The sequence below is a fragment of the Salminus brasiliensis genome, chromosome 23, assembly GCF_030463535.1.
Source record: "Salminus brasiliensis chromosome 23, fSalBra1.hap2, whole genome shotgun sequence".
Taxonomy (NCBI): domain Eukaryota; kingdom Metazoa; phylum Chordata; class Actinopteri; order Characiformes; family Bryconidae; genus Salminus; species Salminus brasiliensis.
This window is the reverse complement of record NC_132900.1, coordinates 24021131-24045558: the sequence shown is the minus strand read 5'-3', so window position 1 is coordinate 24045558 and position 24428 is coordinate 24021131. Positions and strand designations below refer to the sequence as shown.

The 24428-nt window shown below is 39.7% G+C and overlaps 1 protein-coding gene across 1 annotated transcript; it reads right to left on the bottom strand.

The window, feature by feature from the left end:
* Positions 1-9012: 9012 nt before the first annotated feature.
* faxcb (failed axon connections homolog, metaxin like GST domain containing b) lies at positions 9013-24201 on the bottom strand. Its single transcript, XM_072669126.1, has 6 exons — positions 23888-24201; positions 17347-17482; positions 16790-16986; positions 13922-14139; positions 13614-13730; positions 9013-12635 (listed from the first exon to the last, which is right to left on the bottom strand). The coding sequence occupies exons 1-6, from the start codon at positions 24148-24150 to the stop codon at positions 12343-12345; spliced, it is 1224 nt and encodes a 407-aa protein (XP_072525227.1). The 5' UTR covers positions 24151-24201; the 3' UTR covers positions 9013-12342.
* Positions 24202-24428: the final 227 nt, after the last annotated feature.

Here is a 24428-nt window from a genome sequence, read left to right as displayed (position 1 = left end):
GCAACATCCGGTGAAGCGGCTGAAGAGCATTGTGGTTATTGTAGTTCAAACGCAAATCGTGCGACTACAATACGGCAGCTGGTTTGCCTTAATGTTCATGTGACACATTTTGTTGTTAGCTCGTTTGCAATGGCTTAGAGAGGAAATATTCAACAAAATGCATCTTGCAAAAGTTTTGGCACCCTTTATCAAAATGTTTGTTACTCTGAATAATTAAGTGAGTAGGACTGATCTCCAAAAGGCATAACGTTACAGATGAAACGTTCAAGGTTAGTGTAGTGTATTAAGAGATTCTTTTTCTCATAGTATTATTGTAGTGCAATTCACTCTGGTGCAACGTTGGTTGTTTTAAATGTGCTATATGAAAACATTTTTACTTACTTACTTACTATTGTCCAGGTGATGCAATTCCAAAGCTTTAGAAATATGCAGAATCCTCAAACCGTGTCCCAATGACCAGTAGTTAAAACTAATCTTTTTGGCTGCAGTGAACAAAATGATGGAACAAAAGTGTGTAGCATGTCGTGAAAAGAATATATCTTTAACTGTCCAGGGTGGATTGATCTTGCATTAGACTTGTGTTGCAGCCAGTGACACGGGGAACATTTTACTGGTAAACGGAAGATAGGATTTAATACCAGCAAATGCCATCAGTAAAAAAGCTGAAGATGGAAAGAGAATGGGCTGTACTGCAGGAAAAGGTTCCTTATCTCAAAATCCACAATTTGCTACCTCAAGATGAGCAGAAATATAAGCCTTTTGCAGAAAGAATGAGTAAAAAAATGCCCCAAACAAGAACTTACAAGACCCTTAGCTCCAAAAAAACATTTGCAAACGGTAATACTTGCCAAAGGGGGTGTTACTAGTAATCATGCAGGGCTCCCAATTTTTCCTTTGAGAACGTCAAAGATGGAAATCATACGGATATTTTGATCAGGGCTTTTTAACTGCAGTTGTTTCAGAGGAGGAACGCTTTTTGTCTTGCTAAATTTCCCCAAAACATCCAAGTAGGACACAGAAAGAGATAAATACACATCCAGCAACAACATCTTTCAGCTCAAATGTCTGTGCACTAGGCTAACAGCTTAATCCATTGACCAGCACAAGCCAGGAAAAGAGATATCATTATTATTTGATGTGCTGAATAAAACATTTGTCAAGGAGAATTAACTGAGAATGTGATAATTGTGACATTTATTTCCCCATAAATGGCCATTCCCTCCTGACCAGGCCCTCCATGGACGCCTGTTCATCCCAGGCACACTCCAGACCACAGCGCTTTGAGAAGGAAAAAGCAGGTTTTGGCTGGCATTTCCAGCACTGAATGACTTGTCCAGCCACTTTGTCTCTCTGATGAATCGAGGGTCTATTGTCGTATAAAGAGCAGCCGGTCTCCACGGAGGCCACAGTGATTGTCCGGGGGCCAAGCACTCATTAGTTGTGAAGAGAGCAGGGCGGGACGATTGTGTGGGAATAATGGAGCTTTCTCACACTAAATCCATTGTTCTCTTTTACCAGCATAAAACACACAAACACACACACGAAAGTCTAGTTTTTATTCACACTAAACAGTGAGTGTGTGTATTTGACCATAGTGTTGTAGATTCTTTAAATATGACTGATTATTGGAGGATTGCCCCAAATAAAAGTAATGGCTACCTTTACCAAAATATAAAAAGTGCTTTACCGTCACAGCAAAAATGAGCACATAGTACTGAAAAAGGGTTCTTTGACCCATAGAGGGACCTTTCTGGTGCTATGTTGAACTGATTTTATAAAGTTACACAGAGCTTTTCAACCAAACATAGAACTGTTTTAACATCCAAGTGGTTCACTGACTTGTCACAATTATATATATTACTATTTTGTTTACTAAAGAACTGTTTTTAAAAATGCACATGAAAACTATCACAATTACAACTGCAAGAGACAGTATTATTTTCTAGCTGTGCTTTTGTCAGTTTGACTCAAATACAGGGTGTACTGTACTTAGGGTACTGACATTTATTTAGATCTGTAGATCTGTTTTCTGATCTCAGTAAATAGGGTAATTTGCAAATGAGCTGTCTCTGAATTTCTTAAAAAAGGTTTTTAACAACTGATCATTGAATTTAAAACACACATAACCATTCAGACGTGGTTTACCAGTTTTTATTCATAATGTGACAAAAGTTTCAAAATAATACTTTGTTACAGAAATAAAAAAAAAAGTTGTTAGACTTTACCAAATTGACATTTTATCATTTGTTGAATGTCTTTGGCTGCTTTTCATGGCAAAAAGGCCCTGACCCCCCTACTAAAGGCCTAGCAGACTCATTCATAAATCTCTGGTGATTCAGTGACACTAGTTTATGTATATGCTAACACATACTGTTTCCATTATTGGCCTGTGGGTGTAAAGCATTCATGTTAAGATCCAGCAGTACTGCTGGTCTCTGTTTTGACCCCTTTGACCTTATATATATATTCAGATAACAGTCATATAAATGTATCAGTTTCTCCCACAGCATAAATAATTTGCCATTCAAGCAGCGGAGAAGAACAATGTTCTCATTACCTTCTCCACAAAGATCACACATATCTTTCATTATCCTTAAAACAGCATTAATAATTATTCATAATTCATGAGGAGCTATCACACTGATATTTGATTGACTTCATTTGGAAACGTTGTCAGTGCTCACCGCCTAAAGAGCGTGTTAAATATTTTGTGTTGATTACCGGGGTGTTCTTCGCCTTTTGTCTAAATGACAGAATCTGCAAATATAATTAGCTTAGCGGTGATAGCAGTATGTGTGTGTGTGTGTGTGTTTCTTTTCTGTCCTCTGGCTTGACTCTTTCTCTAATTGGCTTCAGGAACTCATAACCTTGATCTTTCCCCTAGATACAGCATTTATCTTCTTCATAAAATTCATGCAAATTTCAAAGCCACATGTTAAAAACATTATTATATTTAGTTTCTGATTAGACTCAGTTATTAATTACAGATATGCAGAGAATTCACTGACCCTGAGGCTCTCTCACTCTACTTTTATTTTATTGTTAGCCATGTTCATTACAATATGTAGGAATATATACAGTCATGTGGTTGACTTTGATGATACCTTTAAATACAATACAAAATATATAATGGATATAAAGGTGCAGCCACAAAAACACTCTGTTTAAGTCAAAACAATAAAGAGAGGGTGGAATGGCTTTTTAAAAAGACCTAAGATTTTATAGATTTTTAAGATTTCATAGATTTATTTGAAAGATTTATGTGTATCAGGCATCAGACAGTGTATATTATAACTATTTAGTGTAATAACATTTTGTTAGGCCACTTTTAGGGATTTGTCTGTTTCTGTTTATCACCCCCTGAACAATTCTGATTTACCTGTTTAATTATGCAGTGAATTTTAAGAAATTGGTAGAGTTGCCCTTTTCTTTATTTATAAAGTTTAAATGTTTGTTTTAATTTTTGGATGTAGTTTTAATTTTTGTTTATTTTTTTCCTGTTTTGAGCCACATTCCTATTACCACCAAGGAGTGCAATTTGAGGCTTAGCCAACCTGTGAATTTGTCACGCCCACCCAAACTGACAGTCTTAGTGCCACTAGGAGTGTGAGTAATTACCCTCATTATCCAGCAGAGGCAACTTAGCTCTTACTGTCTATCTGCAGTGTAGAGATATGAGAAGACCAGAGCAGGGCTAAGCTAACATCAGCTAGCATCAGCTAACATCAGTCAACACTGACTGCAGAACTGGGATGAAGTATATTGGCATGCATGTAGTGCAGCTCATAATGAGTGATCCAAAACATTCATGCAAAATTAATCAATCACTCCAATCTGACCTCAGCTGACACACAAACTTGTGTGTTCTCTAAGTGTTCGCTTCAAGATGTCACAGGTTTGATCCCCAGTGATGCCACAGACATCCATAATGGCCTTTTGTGTTTTGAAAAAGAAAACAAAGTGTAATGCCAGACATCTCACCCTGCAAAAACTAATTTCAGGGAGGTAGCACTTAAAGTGACCTCCACCGCAACAGTAATTTCACATATGTTTTGAACAGCTTTACCTAATATGTTGTTGTCAATAAAAGAAGCTAGTGTATATATATATATATATATATATATATATATATATATATATATATATATATATGTGTGTGTGTGTTATACCAGTGAAAGAATGAAACCTGTAAACTTACCTCAGGTCTTACTGTTTTTTGCCCACCATTTTCTATTCCCTGTTTTTGAACTGTCTGCCATGGAGCTGCAGGACTAAACTATACAAATGCCATTAAAAAATCACTATGTCAGTCACTGATTTGCTCTGTCTTGCTCGATTGCTCCCAAAAAGTGTGCAAGCAAGCCTAAAATAAAATGTCTCGATTTCCAGGATATTGTATATGATTAGCAGGGATCAGGGAGCCTCTATCAATTTGCGGGAGAGGCCTGTGAGTCATGGAAGAGGTGGGATGTTTGTAATACCTTTGATTTGAGAAGAAACAGGTGTCCACAAACTGTTGGACACATAGAGCCAGATTGATAATAAATCAGCCATTGTTACAAAGCAGCTTTACAGGAATCCAGTAAAAGGACAAAAGATCAACAAAACATAAAAAAATAAACATGAAAAACCCAGGTAAGCAAGCGGAAGGCAAAAGTGGCAAGGAAATACTCCCTCAGGGCTGGAGGAGGAAACCAAGAAAGGAGAGAGAGAGAGAGAGAAAGAAAGAAAGAAAGAAAGAAAGAAAAATTGGGAAAGAAAAGAGAGAGGCAGAGTTTTGATAGTTTTGTTTTGTTGAAATTTTTCCACACTCTATGACAAAAGAGGTCTGAGCCTCAGTGTGTCTGTGTACTGTATAAATGTTTATGTGTGTGTGTGTGTGTGTGTGTGTGTGTGTGTGTGTGTGTGTGTGTATATATGAGAGAGAGAGAATAAATCTATCATGTGTGAAAGTGCTGGAAGGTTAATGAGAGCCGATTGCGGAGGGAAAGCTAAATCTATTAGCCGCTCGTGGAGGAAATCAATCAGTGGTCGCGTCGCGGCGCTGATCTGTCATTCTGAAGCGTTGTTTCTTTAAGTTTAGCTGCACGATCCCTCAAATGGAATAATCCGTTATGAAGTGATTGGCTCTTCATTAAGATGCAGTCGTGATTACATTACTTTTTCTGATTCTGAACTTAGAGCAGCATCATACACAGCTCGATATGACACTCTGGACCTACCTTACTGGGTGTAGGTGGCAGGTTTAGAGATCAGGGAGACCCTTGAATATCTTTTAAATGCATTTTAATTCACTTTCCCACTAGTATCTCTTGTGGTATCCAGCTGTGACCTACAGATTAGAGAAACCAGTCACCAATTCGATCCCCTGGACTGGTAGAAGGTGGAGAAAGTAATAGAAGGGGGCTCCCTTTAACATTTACAACCCTCAACCTCCCAACTGCTACCTAGGTGCAGAGGTGCCTGCCCACCACCCCTGGTGTTTTCTGACTACCCTATTAAGTGCTCACTGCCAAAGATGGGTTAACCACAAACTAATATGCTAATTATGTGCTAATAAGATAATACCTGCATTTATCGAATCAAGAGCCTTATCTCTAATGATATAATACACTGTATTGTTACACTGCTAAGTACTATGTTTCTGGCAAGTGATGGGGAAGAGAAGAGCTGTCCTACACACCCAGAAAGAACAAGGACAGTTCTGCTCTTTGTTCTGTAACTCGTGGACACGGATGGCTGTGGCAGTACTACACATTGAACTTGCAACCTCCTAATGACAGAGCCAACACTTTGATAGCTGCTCCACTCAGGATCCCAATGATCCAGATGTGAATGTAGGGAACAGTTAACAGGGCCCAGCTCATCTGAACATTACTGTTGTAAGTGCTCTGGTTCGCCTCTAATGTCGCTTTAGTCAAGACTGGTGTGTATGTAGCTTCTCTAAGCACCTTACACCCCCCTCCTCCTCACACACACACACACACAAACTCAGTGCACTCAGTTTCAGGGGAGCTCCCTGAGCGGCAGTGTGTTTGTGTTTGTGGAAACAGATGAATAATCGAGCCTCAAATCCACTGAAGGAGGAAAAGGGGAGACAGATGGCCCAGTGCAGATACTCTCAGATTCTCTCTCTCTCTCTCTCTCTCTCTCTCCCTCACACACACATATGCCCAAGGACGAGGCCTGGCATTGTTTGCCCTATCAGGGTCGAGCCGTCACCCCCCTCAGCCCCAGCAGTGCTGAGGTTTTGGAGCTATTGTTTCTGGCTTTCTTTAATTTCAGAGAGCTAGTCGAGTGTGACGGTGGCGTGTTTACACCTGGCATGTGCGCCTCCACCATGAAGCGAAGAAAAGAAGAGGAAAAGGAGTGAAAACAGATCCAGGGCTGAATAATCTGGCCTAATGCGGCAGAGGTTAAAGGAGCTTTGGTGCGATCCCCTCTGTCTCTGGGAATTTGGGAAGGAAGAGAAGAAAAAGGAGAGATAAAGAGGGAAAACTGAGAGGCTGGATTCCCTCCGGGCCTCGTACGGATTGCTAATGATTGTTTTAGAGGCTGACAATCGCAGCATTAGGCCTAGCAGATAGCATCCAGGGGTGGAGAGAAGGTGGCTTGGGGAGGGAGATAATGGTGCCAAAGCGGAGGAGCGGAGAAAAAGAGGAATATCACACTCATTCAGTCGCTCAGTCTTTCCATCCTGCTCTTCAGAGCGTTACCTGCTGTAATCCGGCCCCTGGACGCTCAGACTGAAAGCCTGGAAAGCAGCAGAAGATTCAGAGACGCAGGAGAGCAGGTTCTAATTAAAAACACACAATATCATTGTACAGTTCACACACCTGAGCCTGAGGTTTATGTATACACACAAACACATACACACACTGGCTCCTGTCCAGCCTGTAGAACCAAAATTGTCTGGATGACAGCAACAGCACAGGCCACTCAAGAAACACTGTTTAAAAAATTAAAAGACAAGAAGAAACAGCACCACCTGCTGGAGTAAGAAACAAGCGGGGGAGGGGGGTACACACACGCAAAAACACACACACAGAGACATACACACACACACTGACAGATGGAGGGGTCACAGTCTCTGCCAGGTGGCCAGAGGGCCAGGAGATGAGGCCAAAACATACAAACACAAATACACATACACACACATACAAACACACTGAACAGAGTGGGTAACTGAACGCCAGTGAACTCATTCATAAAACCCAACAGAAATAAAACACAGCCAGATTTTTCTGAATTTTGGTTCAACATTGTTAAGTCAACATAGTTAAAATCGTCTATTTTGAGAGGCAAAAGAAAAAAAAAGTTATTACACTGCTGTAGAAAATCATAGTCTGTATGTCAGTCTACAGGTGTGTACGTGTGTGTTGTGCATTTTAATATATAGCTTGACAAACATGACCCCCAAAGCTAACCCGTAAGACCCTTACTGCATTCAAACTGGAGCTCGCTTTGGCTTTCTAGAATCCAAAACCACAGATGTGTGTGTGTGTGTGTGTGTTGACTCTGTGTAATTTGTTTGCTCTAATTTGTTTCAGGATCTCGGGGGTATTCCCTTTTTAATTTTCTTTCCCTCTGTTTACACTTGGCTAGAGAGAGAGAGAGGGTGATAAGCAGGTTCAGTTCAGACTGTTTAAGCTTTTACAGCCGAAAGGCCTTGATCACAAACTGCACCTGCGACACCCCCCCCCGCCCCCCCACAGAGAGTCCTTTTTTTTCTCTCTCTCTCATTAATAATAGTCTTTCTGTCTTTATCTGCTTTGTCTTTGTCTGCTCCCCATATTTATGTGACTGAAAACAAGGTGGTGTCTCCTTTATGCAATTTCTTTTTACATTTCAAAACAAAAAGCAAACACTGTCTCTGACCTGTTTAGTATTTGCACTCAGATTCATCTTGGATATATTTAGTGTTCGTATTTTAGTCAAGTCAAGTCAAGTCAAATTTATTTGTATAGCGCTTTTTACAACTGTTGTCGTCACAAAGCAGCTTTACATAATTAGTACTTAATAAAGGACAGAAGTACTTAATAAAGGACAGAGACAGAGAAGAAAGAAGAAATAACATGAAGGGTCAAAGACCCCCGTGAGCAAGCCAACGGCGACAGTGGCAAGGAAAAACTCCCTCAGAGCTGGAGGAAGAAACCTTGGGAGGAACCAATACTCACAAGGGGAACCCATCCTCCTCTGGCCAGACTGTTTTAAACATTAATGATAAAAATTACCAAAGCAGATACAACAGACAGTTAATAGTGGTGATATTAATAGTGTCAGACAGGCACGAGTCCATCTAGGTTTCAGCCTGGCCACCAAACAGGCAGCAGCGGCAGGCGGGTGAGCCATGGGTGGTGGCGGTTTGGGGGGGACCCGCTGGCCGGACTGGTAGGTGGCAGCTAGTTAGACGCAGGTAGAGGGGACCTCAGCGGGCAATCTTCCAGCAGGTCGGGCTGGACCATTTACTCGAAGAAGGTAAAAAGAGAAAAGTTAGTTCTAAGAGGAATTTTATGGAGGGCAGAGAATGTTGAGAATCAGCATCTGGGTATGTCTGAAGACTCCGGCAGGTCTGATTATCTGATTTTACAACTGTTTAGACTCATTCTCAGACTAACCTTGAACATCTTTATTTTTTGTACTTGTCTTGTAGTTGTTTTGTATTTGTGATCTGACTCGTCTTGGGACTTGACCAGTATATGAACTCAGACCTGTCCTACACTTGTTAAGTATTTGTACTCTGTCATCTTGGATTTGTTTAGTACATGTACGCAGACTTGTACTCGTTTAGTATTTGTATTCAGTCATATTAGCCCTTTTGAATTTGTTAAGTATTTGTACTCGGACTCGTCTCTGACCGCAGACACATATTTTGACTTTATTTGAAATGTACATATTTGAACTCATCTTAATATTTACTAGTTAGACTTACTTGATCATAATTACATTTATTGGTATTGGTGTCTTCTTGACATTTATGTTTGGAATCATCCAACAGACACACACACACAGTGAAATTGTCACAGCTATTGTTATTGGTTCAGTCGCTATTGCACACTCAGAGGAAATTACTGTAAGTACATGAATGCTTACAGATTACTCAGTCCATCAGGAATTTCTCACTCAGGGGATTACATCACACACAGCATGGTCATTCATCTGTATTCTACTCCAATATGGCTTCTGTAATGCAGCTGAGCAGAAAGTCCAGCTACATCCTCTGTAGACAGGTTCATATGCAGACTAGGGAGGCCTAAAACACACAGGCTGTGTCCCAATCATTTATCCATGTTTTTCCTAACATTCCTCCATAACTCCGTGTTTGAGATGAACACATTCAGCACTGGGTTTAGTGTGAAATTGTAGTTCTTTGTAGAGAAACTTAAAGACTCTTTACAGTGGTGGTGAATGGAATCGAGTGTCACCATGACTACAACACAAATATAGCTATTTTATTTACTATTCCAACCCACCAGTTATTCTACAGGTGTCTTTTAAATGTTGATGATGGTAAAATATTGGAAAATCTGAAAACAAGCTTTCTCTGTTGACAACTGCATGTCTCCTTCCACCATTTTAATTATATTTGATTTTAAAAACATGTTTTAGATCCAAAACCTTAAAACTATTCTAAATCAATGGTAAAATAGTTTCTTGGGCAGCAGGCTGTGTATTCTGTGTGTAGCAAAAAGTTCTGTGAAGGAGCTTTTAGAGGTTCAGCTGTCTGGTTCCGTTCACCACAACTGTAAACAATTCTGACAATGGTAGCGTTCTCTAGAAACAAACCCACTTAGAATAACTTTGTTTACATCTCAAACATTTAATTATGCAGCATTATGAGAATATCTTTAGACGTCCATACAGTTATAGTAAACCGACGTTTTTATCCTGTCAGTGTGTTTAAAACAGAGCCGATCACTTAATATGTCCAAAATAAGTTCTCTGACGGGGTAAGCAACCAAAACATGTTTAAATAACCACATACTGTACACAAATGATAAATAAATATATACATAATTAAAACAATATGTAAATAAATACATACATAAATATAGAAAAAAATAATTTGTACTGGCTTTGATTTCAAGTAAGAGGTATAATTGATTATAAAGCTGCTTCTCAAACCACCTAAGGCAAACTCATCATCAGCTCTCTCTCTCTCTCTCACACACACACACACACACACACACACACACATATATAAGGTGAAACATGAGTTGTGAACAAACAGCAGAGACTCCACAGTGTGAACATTTCCGCACACCTGGAACTATTTATCTAATTAAGCATGTTGCTAATGAGCTGGTGTGTAAGAGTAGAGGTAACGCACCACGTGCCCTGGACGGTGACTAAGGACGCCTGGGCTGAAGTTAAGGCCATAGCGCTGCTGCTGTGGACAGTAAAATGTGGCCTGCATTAAGCCCAGCTGAACGAGAATGGTCACAGTGCCCTCTGGTGGTAACAAATACACATCGCAGCTTTAGATATGTACCCATGATCGCTACTCCGCGTCCAAATCCACAGATTACCATAGTATACCTTCTCTACCAATAATGATTGCGTACTATTTTTACATACTTTTTAGTTTGCGAGTATGCAGTTTTGGATGCAGCCCTGTTTATGAGGAGCCTGGTCACTTTCTAATATTAGATTACACTAAACCTAGAATTGCAGAACACTAGAGCCACCAGCCCACAATAAATGGAGCTAAATGCTGATAAAATGTAAAGCGTAAAATATAAGAATTTATTACACACAGTGCTGTATTTGCATCATGACACACAAACACATACTACTGCATACTGCTATAGTACTTCCTGCATCACAATACACATTTACATGCACAAGAAGCACAAACTTACACATGCACACACAGTGATGTGTGTAATAAAATGAAAAAAAGGGTTTAATATAAAACAAAAAAATGTCTATGTACTTGCTCCTTGCTCTAACCACATGTGTATGTATATGTGTATTATTATGCAGTAAGTACAAGAGCAGTATGCAGTAGTATATGTTTATGTGTCATGATACAAACATAGCACTGTCTATGTACAGATGATAGCGATACTGATAGTTAAAAATAATATCGCATCCTTTTGTCCGTGGTCATAGCTAGGATTTGATAGACAGACGTGATGCATTTAGACTGCAATGAACTGATGAAAGATTTTAAGACCGAACATGCCCCATACTATTTATTTAAAAAAAAAACAAAAAAAAAAAACAACCAAAAAACACAACAACAACAGAAAACCTGACTTTAGGCTTCAGGCATGTTGAACCATGTCTCAGACCAACAGGACCACCCAACCCCTTACATAACCCACATATAGTAAAGTCTAAATAACACATCTATTCATGTCCAAAAGTATCCAAACACCTGCTTGTTTCGCATCTACCAGGAGATTTTAAAGCACTTCATGCTTCCCTCTGTATGGAGATGCAAATTTCCTTTACCAGCAGGACTAAGCATCTGCCCAGTGCAAAAACTACTACATAATGGTTTATTGATGTTATTACTGTGCTTGATTGGCAAGCCAAAAAATCTTCACATTTAAATAATATAAGTTATGAAAGTTTACCTTTTTATTACCAAGGTAAGGTAAGTTCTCTTTATAATTAGAATTAAACAGGTTGTTAAAATTTAACTGTCTATCTTTAAAAGGAGAAAATTATCCGCATAATTAAATGGCTGAGATGTAAACGGTCACTTGGAGTGGGTCATTCTCTAGAAACTTGTTCACAGCAGTGGTGATGTCTGAATCTCTAAAAGCTCCCTCACACCAAATGGTAATGAACACTGACTGGTAATTGTTTTTTTGTTTTTTTTTAAACTGATGTTCATATTTTCACAAATGCATTAATAACTTAGTCTCACTGTGCTGAGTATTGTTAACAGCTTTACTGAATAATAATGCCCCCTGCTGGGGGTTTACAGTTTGACATCCATATTTAAACACACTAAAAAAACATAATTGACATTATCTTTTAGTTCATGTTTCAGTGGACAGTTTTGATTTAGCCATCATTTAGTTTCAACTTATAAAACATCAGAAAAATGAAATATTATACATATTGTGTATTACGTTAATAGAAGCAGCATCTGAATACTTTTGGACATATGTCTAAAACGGTGTGGCCATCATAAAAACCCTCTTCTGTGCACACACACACACACACACACGCATAGTCACACATTTTTAAAACTGATGCTCAGTCAGTGTGGCTCCTCAAAAGTCCATACTGGGGACATTATGTCTTATAATGCAGTGCTGCAGTCCAGATTCTGCTGCAGAGCCGATGTTCTCCAGTCCAGTCAGAGGTTACTGGATCTGCGATCTACCCCTTGACATGCTGTTCAGAGTCGGAGCCGTCCACCTCGATGTCGGAGTCGGACAGCGAGCGGCCGGAGCGGTCGGTGTCTGGCGAGTGTGTGTGCGCCGGCGAGCTGCCGGTGCTGTCGCCTAGTGTGTCGGTGTGTGAGAACAGGCTGCAGTCCAGCAGGTGAGTAGGCGTCCCGCCACTGCTGTCGCTCTCTTCATCTGAATACAAATCATCCACATCCACAAACCATTCGGGCCAGAACTTCCTCCGGATTCGCTCGCAGTACATGGCCAGGTTAATCAGCTCACCTGACACAGGTAACAACACAACACAGTAACCACATCAACCTCCATAAATTTACACAAAGCCCAAATATGTCGCTGCCAAATAAACCTACAGTCAAACCAGACATCCTCCTTGCTCTGCTGTTTTCGTTCAAGCTTTTGTGGACGTTCCTGATCTACAGCAGGATGTGAAGAGCTCATTTATTTAGCTAGCTTTTTTGGGGGGAGCTTTATGCTGACAAAGAGGCAGGAAAACTGCTTGATGTAGCTTTAGTTGCTAAAACATGTCAGAATATTAACATATTTTGCATCTGGACATAATTTAGTAATCAAAACTAAAGCAATGAGCTTTCTGACTTCAGATACCAATCAGCTTAAGCTATGCTTAGCATGGCATTTTGCTAACATGCTAACACCAGGGGTTTTAAAACATTTTCACGCCAAGACCTACAGATGTCCACATTTAATTCATTATACTGTTCTTTTACTTAACAATAAATTATTATAAAACAACAAAATAAGGACTCTTATTTGCTCTGTAAATACTTGTAAGCTATTCAACTAACACTCAATAATCTTTAGCAATAAAAAGGACCACCTCCACCAGTGTGCACAGCCCAGGCCTGTGTTGCTGGTTTATGCTTCAGAGGTTTTAGGTTAAAGTGTACCTAGATGAAGCTAAATGAATCGAGGCAAATTCCCTTTTTATGCTCCTACATTGTTTTCCATTCAAGTGAACTGGCTTGTTTGAAATTTCAATCACATTCTGTGTAACCGCATCTTAACACTTCTTTACAGCGTGAATTCACATAATGTTACACTGTCACACACAAGTCTCAAGCTGTTAGTCAGTAGATAGTTTAAATAGTAGTAGATAGTTTACAATGATAGTTTATAGTTCATTTTTATGCAGATTTTATGTTTCCAGTGTCGACATCCTGTATCCACAAGTTTCTTGTTTGTATGTTTGTTGGAGCTTAGCAGAGTGTGCAGTTGTCTTACCTTTAATAAGCTGTTCTGGTCTGGAACCAGGCAGAGTCCACATCGCCTGAGCAAGATGGCCAAACACTGCAGCGTCGACACTGGACACTTTAGAACCCATTATATACTTTTTATCTCCTAACAAACACAAACACACAATCAAACACTACTAACAGTACATGCCGCAGGCCTGTGTACAATCAAATCTTCACAGTTGTGTTCCAACATTTATCTTCTGCAACCCTAAATAGCCACGTTTTAAACATTGAGCAAAGCTCGCTTTTTATGAGTGTGTGTGTAAGTTTGTGTGCAAGAAGCTACATCCTTACCCAGCAGCGTGGCCAGTGTGCGCATGTCTCTCTCCATCAGTGTGTAGAGCTCGTCTCTGGAGAACCGACCAATTCCCTGACAGAACATTTCCCTCCTCACCAGACCTCCATTCAGCTGGCACAGCGTCCACTTCAGAACCTCACTTAGTGGGCCAGGAACGTCCAGCAGCTTCTCAGTCTGTTCCACATTCTCCACCCACTGACAGTACACTATTGCCCTGAAAACAACAAATGCACACACGCACAATCGTGTTAAAATCCACACCCCTAAAACAATAAACACCACTAACACATACCTTATGTTAACAACCTTGTGGAAAAACTGATATTCATATTTCCGTTTCCTTATTGGATCATAGTTCACACAATCCGGAGACACTGGAAATGAAATGTCCTCACTTAAAAAGCAGTCTGGGCTTAAACACGCTCTATAACTTTAGCGTTAATTGCCGTGGCTACACTGCTGTTGATTAAATGGGTGGGGCTAAACTGCTTTATGCTGATTGGGCAGGGATAATCTGCTGTAGGTTGACTTCAAAACTTCATTGATGTTTATGGATGTATAAACCGAAGTTAACTGTGAAAAATGTTCCTATGCTTAAAATACTCTTATTTTAAGGCAGTGTAACTTTTCCATAAAATGGGCCCTTAAGAATGAAACTGTGTCAGTCTGGGTGTGTGCTGGGCTCTGATCTAGTGTTAAGGAGTGTAAAGGGCTGAAGACAGTGCAGGTGTCCCTTTCCGAACTTCAACAGTAATATGATCCAGACTTCCTGCCCATGTCCTCGCAGTGACATCCATTAGCTTTATTTACGGCCCTACATCAGCCTGTGCACTCACACACACACACACACATATTATTCTATACACACACAAAGCAACAGACCCGACCACAGCCCTACCTGACTATAAATAATTAAATCAATAGCAGTAAGTGCATCTAACCAGAGACTTCCGGTGGAGAAGATGGAAAGGGACTTATGGAGACAGGCACACACACAAAAAAAAACCAGATTAATACCGCTAATGCGCAAACAGTGGCTTAGAAACCATACCAACTAGAGCTGCACCAAACAACTACTTTGACAGTCGAATAATCGATTGATTATTGAAACAATTAATTGGTTATTTCGTTATTATGAATCACTCAATTATCAATTCGATTTTATGTAGCTTATAACTTTTAAATGTGTATTTGTTTTATAGGTTGTTTTATATATTTGCTAATAATGAAAACCATAAAGATGAATGATTCCAAAAATAGTGTTGTAATGAATTTTTCTGCAAATAAAAAAAGATACATAAAACTCCAATATATTTCTTGTCAAACTTTTAAACCTAGGATGTGCAAGTAGTAGCAATAAAAAAAAAAAAAATAATAAAAAAAAAATAATACAAAACTACCCCCCCCCCAATTATTCAAATCAGCATAAAAAAAAGAGGCACATAAGACATAATTTTGGCTTCCATTTTATTTATTAGTTCATTAGGTTTTTTTTTTTATTTGTTAATGCTTCGTTTGTATTTGTGACTTTTATTTTGAAACGGACTGACTGGGACTTTATAAACAGATGCCATGTAGAGCGTTACGAAAACCTCCGCTGATACTTCAACCAGTGGCCGTTGTCTCGTCTTTTATAACGCCATTCATTTCTCCTTCTTACACTCAGCATGAGCCATTTGCACACATTACCAAATTGACATTAAGTATCAGGTGCTCATTATTGTTTCTTCTAAAATCAAGGGTATTTAAAAGAGTTTCTGTCTCTGCTGTACAGGAATGACTTTCTACAAGAATTTGGAGCACTGCTGTGTTGGATGATCAACTCCCCAACCCCCAACCCATCCAGTACTTACCTGTGCATAATACATATTAGATATATTGTAACTGTTATAGTGTATGAACTACAGACTAAAATGTGCCTGGATCAATCCTGAACCTTATCACATCAGGTATTGGCTATTTTAAAACAACATCAGTTGCTCTGGGCTGCAAGACAACTAATGCACTTTTAGCATTTAGAATTTTGATTCAACTGTTTAAGACCTTTTGCAAGAACTGCATAAAGCTTTGTATTTGTGTCAAATTCTATAATATAACTCTACTGCCTCTGTCCACATGCTTCTTTCACTTCAGATGCTGGTTCTGGTTCTCCCAGCTTGTCAATATATGTGTGTAGAGCTGTCCATAAAGGAGTGGTAACAGCACGATAACATGAAATATACTTTCCAACTGTAGGTAGAGTGCTCTTTGGCACCTATCTAGATGCTATTAAGTAAGTGACTTTCTGCTTTTCATAGGGCCGGAACCAGCTCCGGTTACTGCAATGGGTTAAAGATTCTGATTGGCTACTATTGGTGATTACTGACACTGGTTTTAGTGACAGACAATAAATAAGAGAGAGTGGGAGGAGAGCAAGGGTGTACTGGTTGCAGTTTTACCTTCCTTGATTCACTCAATTTTTATGAGCCACATTTAATTGATTAAATCATTTTGCATCTGTGGACATATACCATCAGAGCTCAGTCTCAGGAAGTGCTGGATGGGTTTTGACATTTTAAACTCAGGTTTACTCTACTCTAGTAAAACCATATTTCCACCAGACTTTATGGCAGACTTTCTGGCGGCTGACTGAAAACATGAACTGCTGTTACGAGATCGTGTCTGGAACTCTGAGACTATCCAGACAGTGTCCACCAATCTATATACTGTAAAAGCTAATTTCAAGAGTATGTGTTCTCCAGGCACATTTTAGTCTGTAGTTCATACACTATAACAGTTACAATATATCTAATATGTATTATGCACAGGTAAGTACTGGATGGGTTGGGGGTTGGGGAGTTGATGTGTAAAGCTTAGTGACTCACCAGTATAAGTGTTCCTCCACCATTTTGGTGATTGCCCGTGCCACGGCCTGCTCTGGACCGCTCAGGCTCTTATTGAGGCTCGCACCGAGTTTCTCCTCCAGAAAATCAATAATAAACTCCGTCCCGGACACACACTCATGATTATACTCAATCCAGGGCATTGTCGCCTGAGGAGACAGACTGCCGTCAAAGTAGTTCTGCAGAAGAGAGTAAAAAGACTTTTTACATTAACCCTTGCGCAACCATCAAAGTGTACATACATTTATTTCCATCTTATTACATTTTGCACATCTTCTAGAAACTATGTGGCTGTATTACTTATACAAACACAAGGATCAGATCGGTATCAGGAGGCAAAATAACCTGAGCAGGACATACGTACTAAATTCATAATACAAAATCATAACATGCATTCTATAAACAACACCATTTATCAAAACTATAATTAAAGTCACAAATGGTTTTATCTGAAGACACATTCTTAAACTGTTATTTCAAGATATTTTTTTTTGTTTTTTTGTTTTCAAAAAACAAAAGTCCTGGCCTGAGCAGCGTACCTGGTAAGGCAAGTCCACCATACGCAGGTAAGTTTCCATCTTCAGGCAGAACGGAGACAGGCTGGGGACGCCATTTTTGGGCCTGGAGAACTGGTGGAGAATGATTGCATCTTTAGAGTCCAACTGCTGTTCTTTCCTACACAAAACACATGACAACCGATTCAATCAATCAGCAGAGACATGTTTGGTATCTGATGTGTGCTTTTTTAGTTTACAACAGTGACAGATTTAAATATGGGCAACATGGGAAACATCTTGCTGGCATGGGGGCACCCACAATTTGCACATCAAGTCAATGATATCTATTATAACATTATGTCACAAATTTACCTTAAAATAAAAGGGGGGACTCAAGTCATATGACTTCACCCAAGTCAGACTTAAGTCACAAATTTAAGGAATTAAGACTTGCTTGATTAACACTGAGAAACGACTTGACTTGAAAGGGCTTGACTTTTTTGTTTTTCAAACATGATTGGGTTATTTCTACTGCATTGTGTAAAACTGTGCAACACATGAGTAAGCCATCATGGACTAGGCTATTCCAAAGTAAATATTTTATTGTACAGTGTAACTGCTTGTTTCTGCTGTGCACAGGAAAATAAACTCTTGAATCCTAAACCTTGAATCTCAAATATTAACTAGAAAGCTTTGCCAAATCCACCTGCTTAACAACGGTCAGCTATGGAGTGGCGATAACACAACACCATTGTTTACGAAAATATGGCTATCCATGTAATCACACATACTGGTGGCCATTTTGAAAGCTGTCTGAACACTTTGACCATAAACTGACATTAATTTAGTTTTAACTTTCAATTTGGAAACTTTGCAAACAGAGTTGCTACACCAATATATTCCATTACAGGTATTACTTGCTTCTATTAAAAAAACATAATACCCTACATTTTCAGTTTATTAATGGCCAATAGCTGTATGTTGCTCTAATGTTTAAAGAATTTATCTGATTGTAAGGTGAGCTTAAAAGCAACAGTGCTTTAAAAACAGAAAAATCAGTTAACGTCTATTTAATTATGTTATAAATTCTTTATAACATCAATAACATTCTTGTTTAAATTTTATAATCACATTTAAACATTCAGTGAGGTTTTGTTTTTTGGGTTTTTTTAAGCACCTCTTCTACTTCAGACGGCTGGGAACGTGTGGCATGTACTAGGGATCGGGCGACGCGTCGACGTAATCAATTACAAAATTACGCCGATTTGCATAACGTGCGTCGATGCGTCGCAAAGATGGTCGCACGGATTTATTCGGAGTGCCAGCTGCAGCTACAAAAAAAATTGTGTGGAAGTATTTCACACAGAAAGTGGCGTTGTTAACCGTTTCTTAATCTAGTGTCTAGTCTAGTCTAGTGTAGACACAGAAGGTTTTTCTCGATACCGCGGGAGCTTTAAAACACGTAGCTGGTTCTCAAATTGCCCCCCACCCTCCCAGCGCAGGGTCATCAATTCCACAGCTCCTTGTGTTCTTTCGACAACAAATTACACACACACACACACACACACACACACACAAACACACACACATATGGAAGGCCATGTGCCGTGTTTGTTTGTGAGCTAAATGATTTTTATGCAATACTTTGAGTCATTTTGTTTGGGGAAAAAGTAAACTTTTGCTGAAACCGCACTCATTGAGAATATTCTTTAAGAATGTACTAGTTTCAGCAAAAAGCAAAAAAACAAAACAAAACAAAAAAATAATAAAAAATTCAGCATTACTCAAAAAGTATTGTAAAATAATTTTATTTGGACTGTAAAACTTGCTTTTGGGTTCGTCCGGGAAGTGGATTTTATGTTGTTTTCTTTATTTTGTTAGATTGTTAAATGTGTTGCACTGTATTTCTTTTACCTAAATGATTTATTCTCTTGTTTGAGATTTTGTGTTTGACTGTAAAGCTGCACACACACACACACACATATATATATTATTTTATTATTATTTTTTTCTTCATTATTTTGGAGAATTAATTCCTAACACACAAACAGACAGACACACACACACACACACACAGAGAGTAATCTAAAAATGAGTTGTTTGATTAATCAACTAATACAGCACTGCCCTCCAGCACTGAGGAGAGTATTCTGAAAGGATGCATCATCATCTGGTATGGGAACTGCACGGCTCTTGAGCAAAACACTCTGCAGAGGGTGGTGTGCACAGCCTAGCTGTGCCAAACCTTCTTTATTTACCTCAAAGTCAAGAAAGATTTTTTTTGGACTCCACACACTCAATCCACTGCCTGTTCTCACAGCTGCCCAGTGGCAGAAGGTACAGAAGCATGAAGACCAAAATCAGTAGGTTGAAGGACGGCTTCTACCCTCAAGCAATTAGACTGCTGAACAGACAATAGCGCTGTGTACCAGTAAACCAGTCCACAAGCTCTCTCATCTGTATCACCACACCTCCACCACATACAATCCTATGCTCAGTCACACTGCACCCACAAAGACGCATGACGAATTAAGTCAAATTTGATTTTGAATTAATCTTTAAAAAATGATTATGCCAGTGGGATAAAAGCACCATTTCCCCCTTCACACATAATTAAATTTAGTGCTGCAACGGTAGGAATTCTCACAAATATGAAACATGAAAGCACTTGTAACTATAGAAATTATCTGATGGTTTATTCTTTAAAATAATAAAAACACTGTCCATACAAACTCACAGTCACACATCCCCTTAAACTCCTGTAGCTAATTAACACAACATGACAATTAGTTTGAATGGAACTATACTGTGAGCAAAAGAATTAATCTATATATTGGGTCTGTAGATTGGTTTTAGTGGTTTGGTACTTGTTACTAACTCTTAACCATCAAACAATACTTATTTCAGAGATTTCTAAATATGACTACTATTTTGAATCAATTGTAAAATAAGAGGTTCTACAGAGGTGGTTCACCCAGGGTTCCATAACAGGAAAGACCCACCACTGCATTGGACAATCGACGTCTCACCTCGGTTTGCCAAAACCGCAACTATTATCTAATATTGTGCATTTGAGTTTGAGTATTTTGAAGGGCATAGAGAGAAACGATGAACAGAGACACCATATTGCAGTCACTGTTAATGTCAGCACCACACAAAGCAGATGAAGGGTTTTTGCAGTGAACGTGGAGGCTACTAAAAACATTGCGGCCTGCTGCAGTCTGCATGGAATTGGGCGCTCAGTTGTGTTTAATCAAACGCATCAAGGAAAACCGCTTCAGAGGCATCTGTCATTAGGGTTTGTGTCTTTGCCTTAGTCAAGCAACTTAAATGCTTGTCTTAAATAAAGACAACTTACAAGCACCACTTTCAGCCAAAGTCTGTAAATATTTCTCGCAGGAAATAACTGTCGATTCGACTCTCTGAACGTGTTATTTCATGATCCTGCAAACACTTGACCTGAAAGAAGCAGAGCTATATGCGTGTCTTCTGCACCAGTGTGTGTATATGTTTTTATTAGTGGTAATTCATTTATTTCATGCACACTCACCGCCTACTGGACATGGTGTTACTCACATTTTCAAATTTATTCTTCTAAAAAAAACAAAAAAACAAAACAAAAAAACAACCTCTATAATCAAATATATTGGTTAAAATATTGGTTAAGACAACCACTGGTATCACTCTTCGTACTACGATCCAGACTGAAAGTGGAATAGCATTACAAATAAGGGCGTTATGAGGATGATAATATAGTTTCAGTTTTAGCTTAAATGGATTAATTAGGTATATTGATGCTGTTTTAGTAAATTATTTAAATGAGGTTGTTTATGTAGTATGTTTACAGAAATGTGATCGTGAAAGTCCAGTTTGTTTCCAACATTAGCATTTCCCATTGGCAAGAAGAAGAAGGAAAAAAAAAACATGCATCAGAAATAAAAATATATAAAATATGTTAAACATTTTCCAATGTATGGTTAAATCAGCAAACTAAGTATGATTATAACTGAATTGTCACTAATACAACATTACGAATGTGAGTAATCCTTCCATCCACACCCACCCACCCAGCCCACACTCACCACCTACACAACTCCATACACAGAGGCAGCTGCATCAAACATATCTGACATGTTTATTTTATGCTGCAGTGAATCAGTAAATATCAGCATCATCAAACTCATATATGCATTTTATTTCCATCACATCTACAGTCAGTTTCTAATCGACCTGTGTCCAAAACATCAGCTACTGTGAATGTAATCTTCCGCTTCAGATTTTTCTCACATGAAAAGCCAGGTGTAAACATCCCCCAAGACGCACTGTGATCAATTATCATAACACTCAAGCCACTTTTTTTTTTACTTACTCATTTTTTTCTCAATTAGGATTACCAATTACACAACCTTAACATACTTTCCCCCACCACATGCAATGCTCCCAAACCTGGGAAGGTAAAGGCTGACACAAGTGCAAGAAGCCAGTGCTTCTTTTTCCGAACCGCCACCAATTCTGACATTCATTCATTTCTCACGAACAAATCTAAGAAATGTAGATACTGGCAGATGAATAGAAATATCTGGGAAATTGGTAGACAGCATTGCTATGAGATGACCAAAAGCACATTCTACTGGAACCAGCTGAACTACAGAAAAACAAATCCAGTTTGTGTGTGACCCTACTTTACAGTGTGATGTGTAATGGGTTTCTGAATGGTGATTGATGTTTGTTATCTAATCTGAGGTAGGATTAGATCAGCACAGATAGTGGAGTGCAGTAGGCCACACTGAGGGGACCAGCATACATATTTAATCACCACACACTGGCATTCACTGCTAAATGTGAGCAAGCGTTCCTGTGAACTGTAAGGCCTTTACAAAAGTCATCTCTCAGTGATTTAACTGCAGATCAGCAGCTACACATGCTATACGGTCTGCTACAGCCACAGTGCTACTCCTGTGTACACAAATACAATATGTGTTGAAAATCAATATGTTAATGTTGTTTTAGTTGCAGGGAGGAACATGTGGACATTAGTCTTAGAACTCTGGCTTATATTGGACTTCATGTTGTAACAGATTAAGTCAGTATATTTAACTCAAACTGTTTAAATGAAACCAAATTAATAACATTTTAGGTCAGGCAGATGACCATATTTGTAGTCTATAAAAGTAAGTTTTGTAGTAGTAAGTTATGGTAAGTTATGTAGCAGTTATAGTAGTTATACTACTACTACTGCTGCTGCTGCTTATTATAATAGCAACATTACAACTACTACTTCTACTTCTAAAAAGAATAATACAATAATAATATATAATAATATTAGCACAACTAATTACATTACGGTTACTACCACTACTACTAATAATAATAATAACATTACAATTACTACTACAAACAATAACAATAAATAGCAACATTACAAGCACTACTTCATACAATAATTGTATACAATAAAATGTGCACAACTATTACATTACAATTACTACTACTACTACTCCTACTAATAATAATAATTACTACTACTAAAAACAACAGCAATAACAACAACTACTACTACAAATAAATAACATCACTGTTACTACTACTACGAATAATACTAATAAATAAATGAATGAATATGTAGGTGGCTCAAATACCCATCATGCCTGATCTCAGCCCGGTTACTATGTGATGCTGAAGCGCTGTGTGTTTGTGTGTGTGTGTGTGTGTGTGTGTGTGTGTGTGTGTGTGTGTGTGTGTGTGTTTGTGTGCGCGTGCGCGTGCGCATGGTGTTCATCCAACCCAACGCTGCGAAGAACATCACGTTCCTCGAGTTAAACCTCCGTGACGTAGCGCAATGTAATCTAGCGAGTGAGTGAAGCAGAGTGTAGGGGAGTGAATGCGAGTGAAGGAGAGGGTAGGGGAGTGAAGGGGGACACTGGGCTCTAAGGAGACTCACTCCTGCTCACCATCACAGCGCCTCTCACAGCCCGACGCCCACGTGACCTAGGAAACGTGACTCAACCCTGTCCCTGAGGCTCATACAAAAACACGAGCGATTCCTCTCTGAACAATCCCAACAAACACGCCCGGATACAACCCATATTAAATCACCAGCTACAGTCCAAAACACACACGATGCAGCCCGGTTAACAGCTTACTAGCGCAGTCCAATATTCAATTTAGTGTAATATTCAATGCTGCCCAACACACACCAGTACAACCCCACACAAATCAGTTCACCCAATCAACCCAACACAGCTCAATATAACCCAGTACAACTGCCCAAAACAATCTAATACAACCCAAAGCAAATCAATTCAATACAAACCAATACAATTCAGCACAATTCCGTTAATAATAATAATAATACCAAATTCAACCCAGAACAGCTTAGCACAAACCAGTTTAACCCAAATCAATCCAATACAACCCAGTACAATCCAACACAAACCAGTTCAATTCAATACAACCAAATGCAGCCCACCCAGTGCAACCCAGTACACCGCATTTCTAATCAATGCAGTCGAAAGCACAGCTGCCCACCATACGCTGTATAATACTCCGTCCATCCTCCCTGCGGCACAGCGCAACACCGTACCTGATTGCGAGCAGCTCGTAGAGCAGATAGGCAGCGGCGGCCAGCAGAGCTCCTCCGGTCAGGTACAGTGTTTTCCTCCACCACGACTCGGCCACCAGGCCGGACATGATCCCGCTGCAGTCCTGTAGGGGGAGGGCCACCACGCAGCCCGACACCGAGTGGTGCTCGTCAGCGTGCAGCCCAAAAGGAACCGGAAGACTGCGGTTCCGGCCCAGGTCCACCACGAAGGCGCGTGAGGAGGCGAACCCCGCGCGCCACTGCATCCTGCCCCCTGCCCCACTTGCCCAACTTGCCCCACTTCATCCACCCGCCCCCCCAAAGCCCGGCCGGAGCTGCTCTCAGCCGCCGCGAGCTCAAGGAGAGCCGTGCGAGCTCGGGGGATGCTCGGCCGGCGGCGCGCGTGCGCACCTGCCTCTTTTGTCTAGGCACGCATCGGTGGAGACGGGTTACGTCACCGCGGAGCTGCGTTCTCTATCGTTTTCTCTCTTCGCGCAGCCGCAGTGGCGACCTTTAGCCTGACACTACTGTTTACAATATCCAT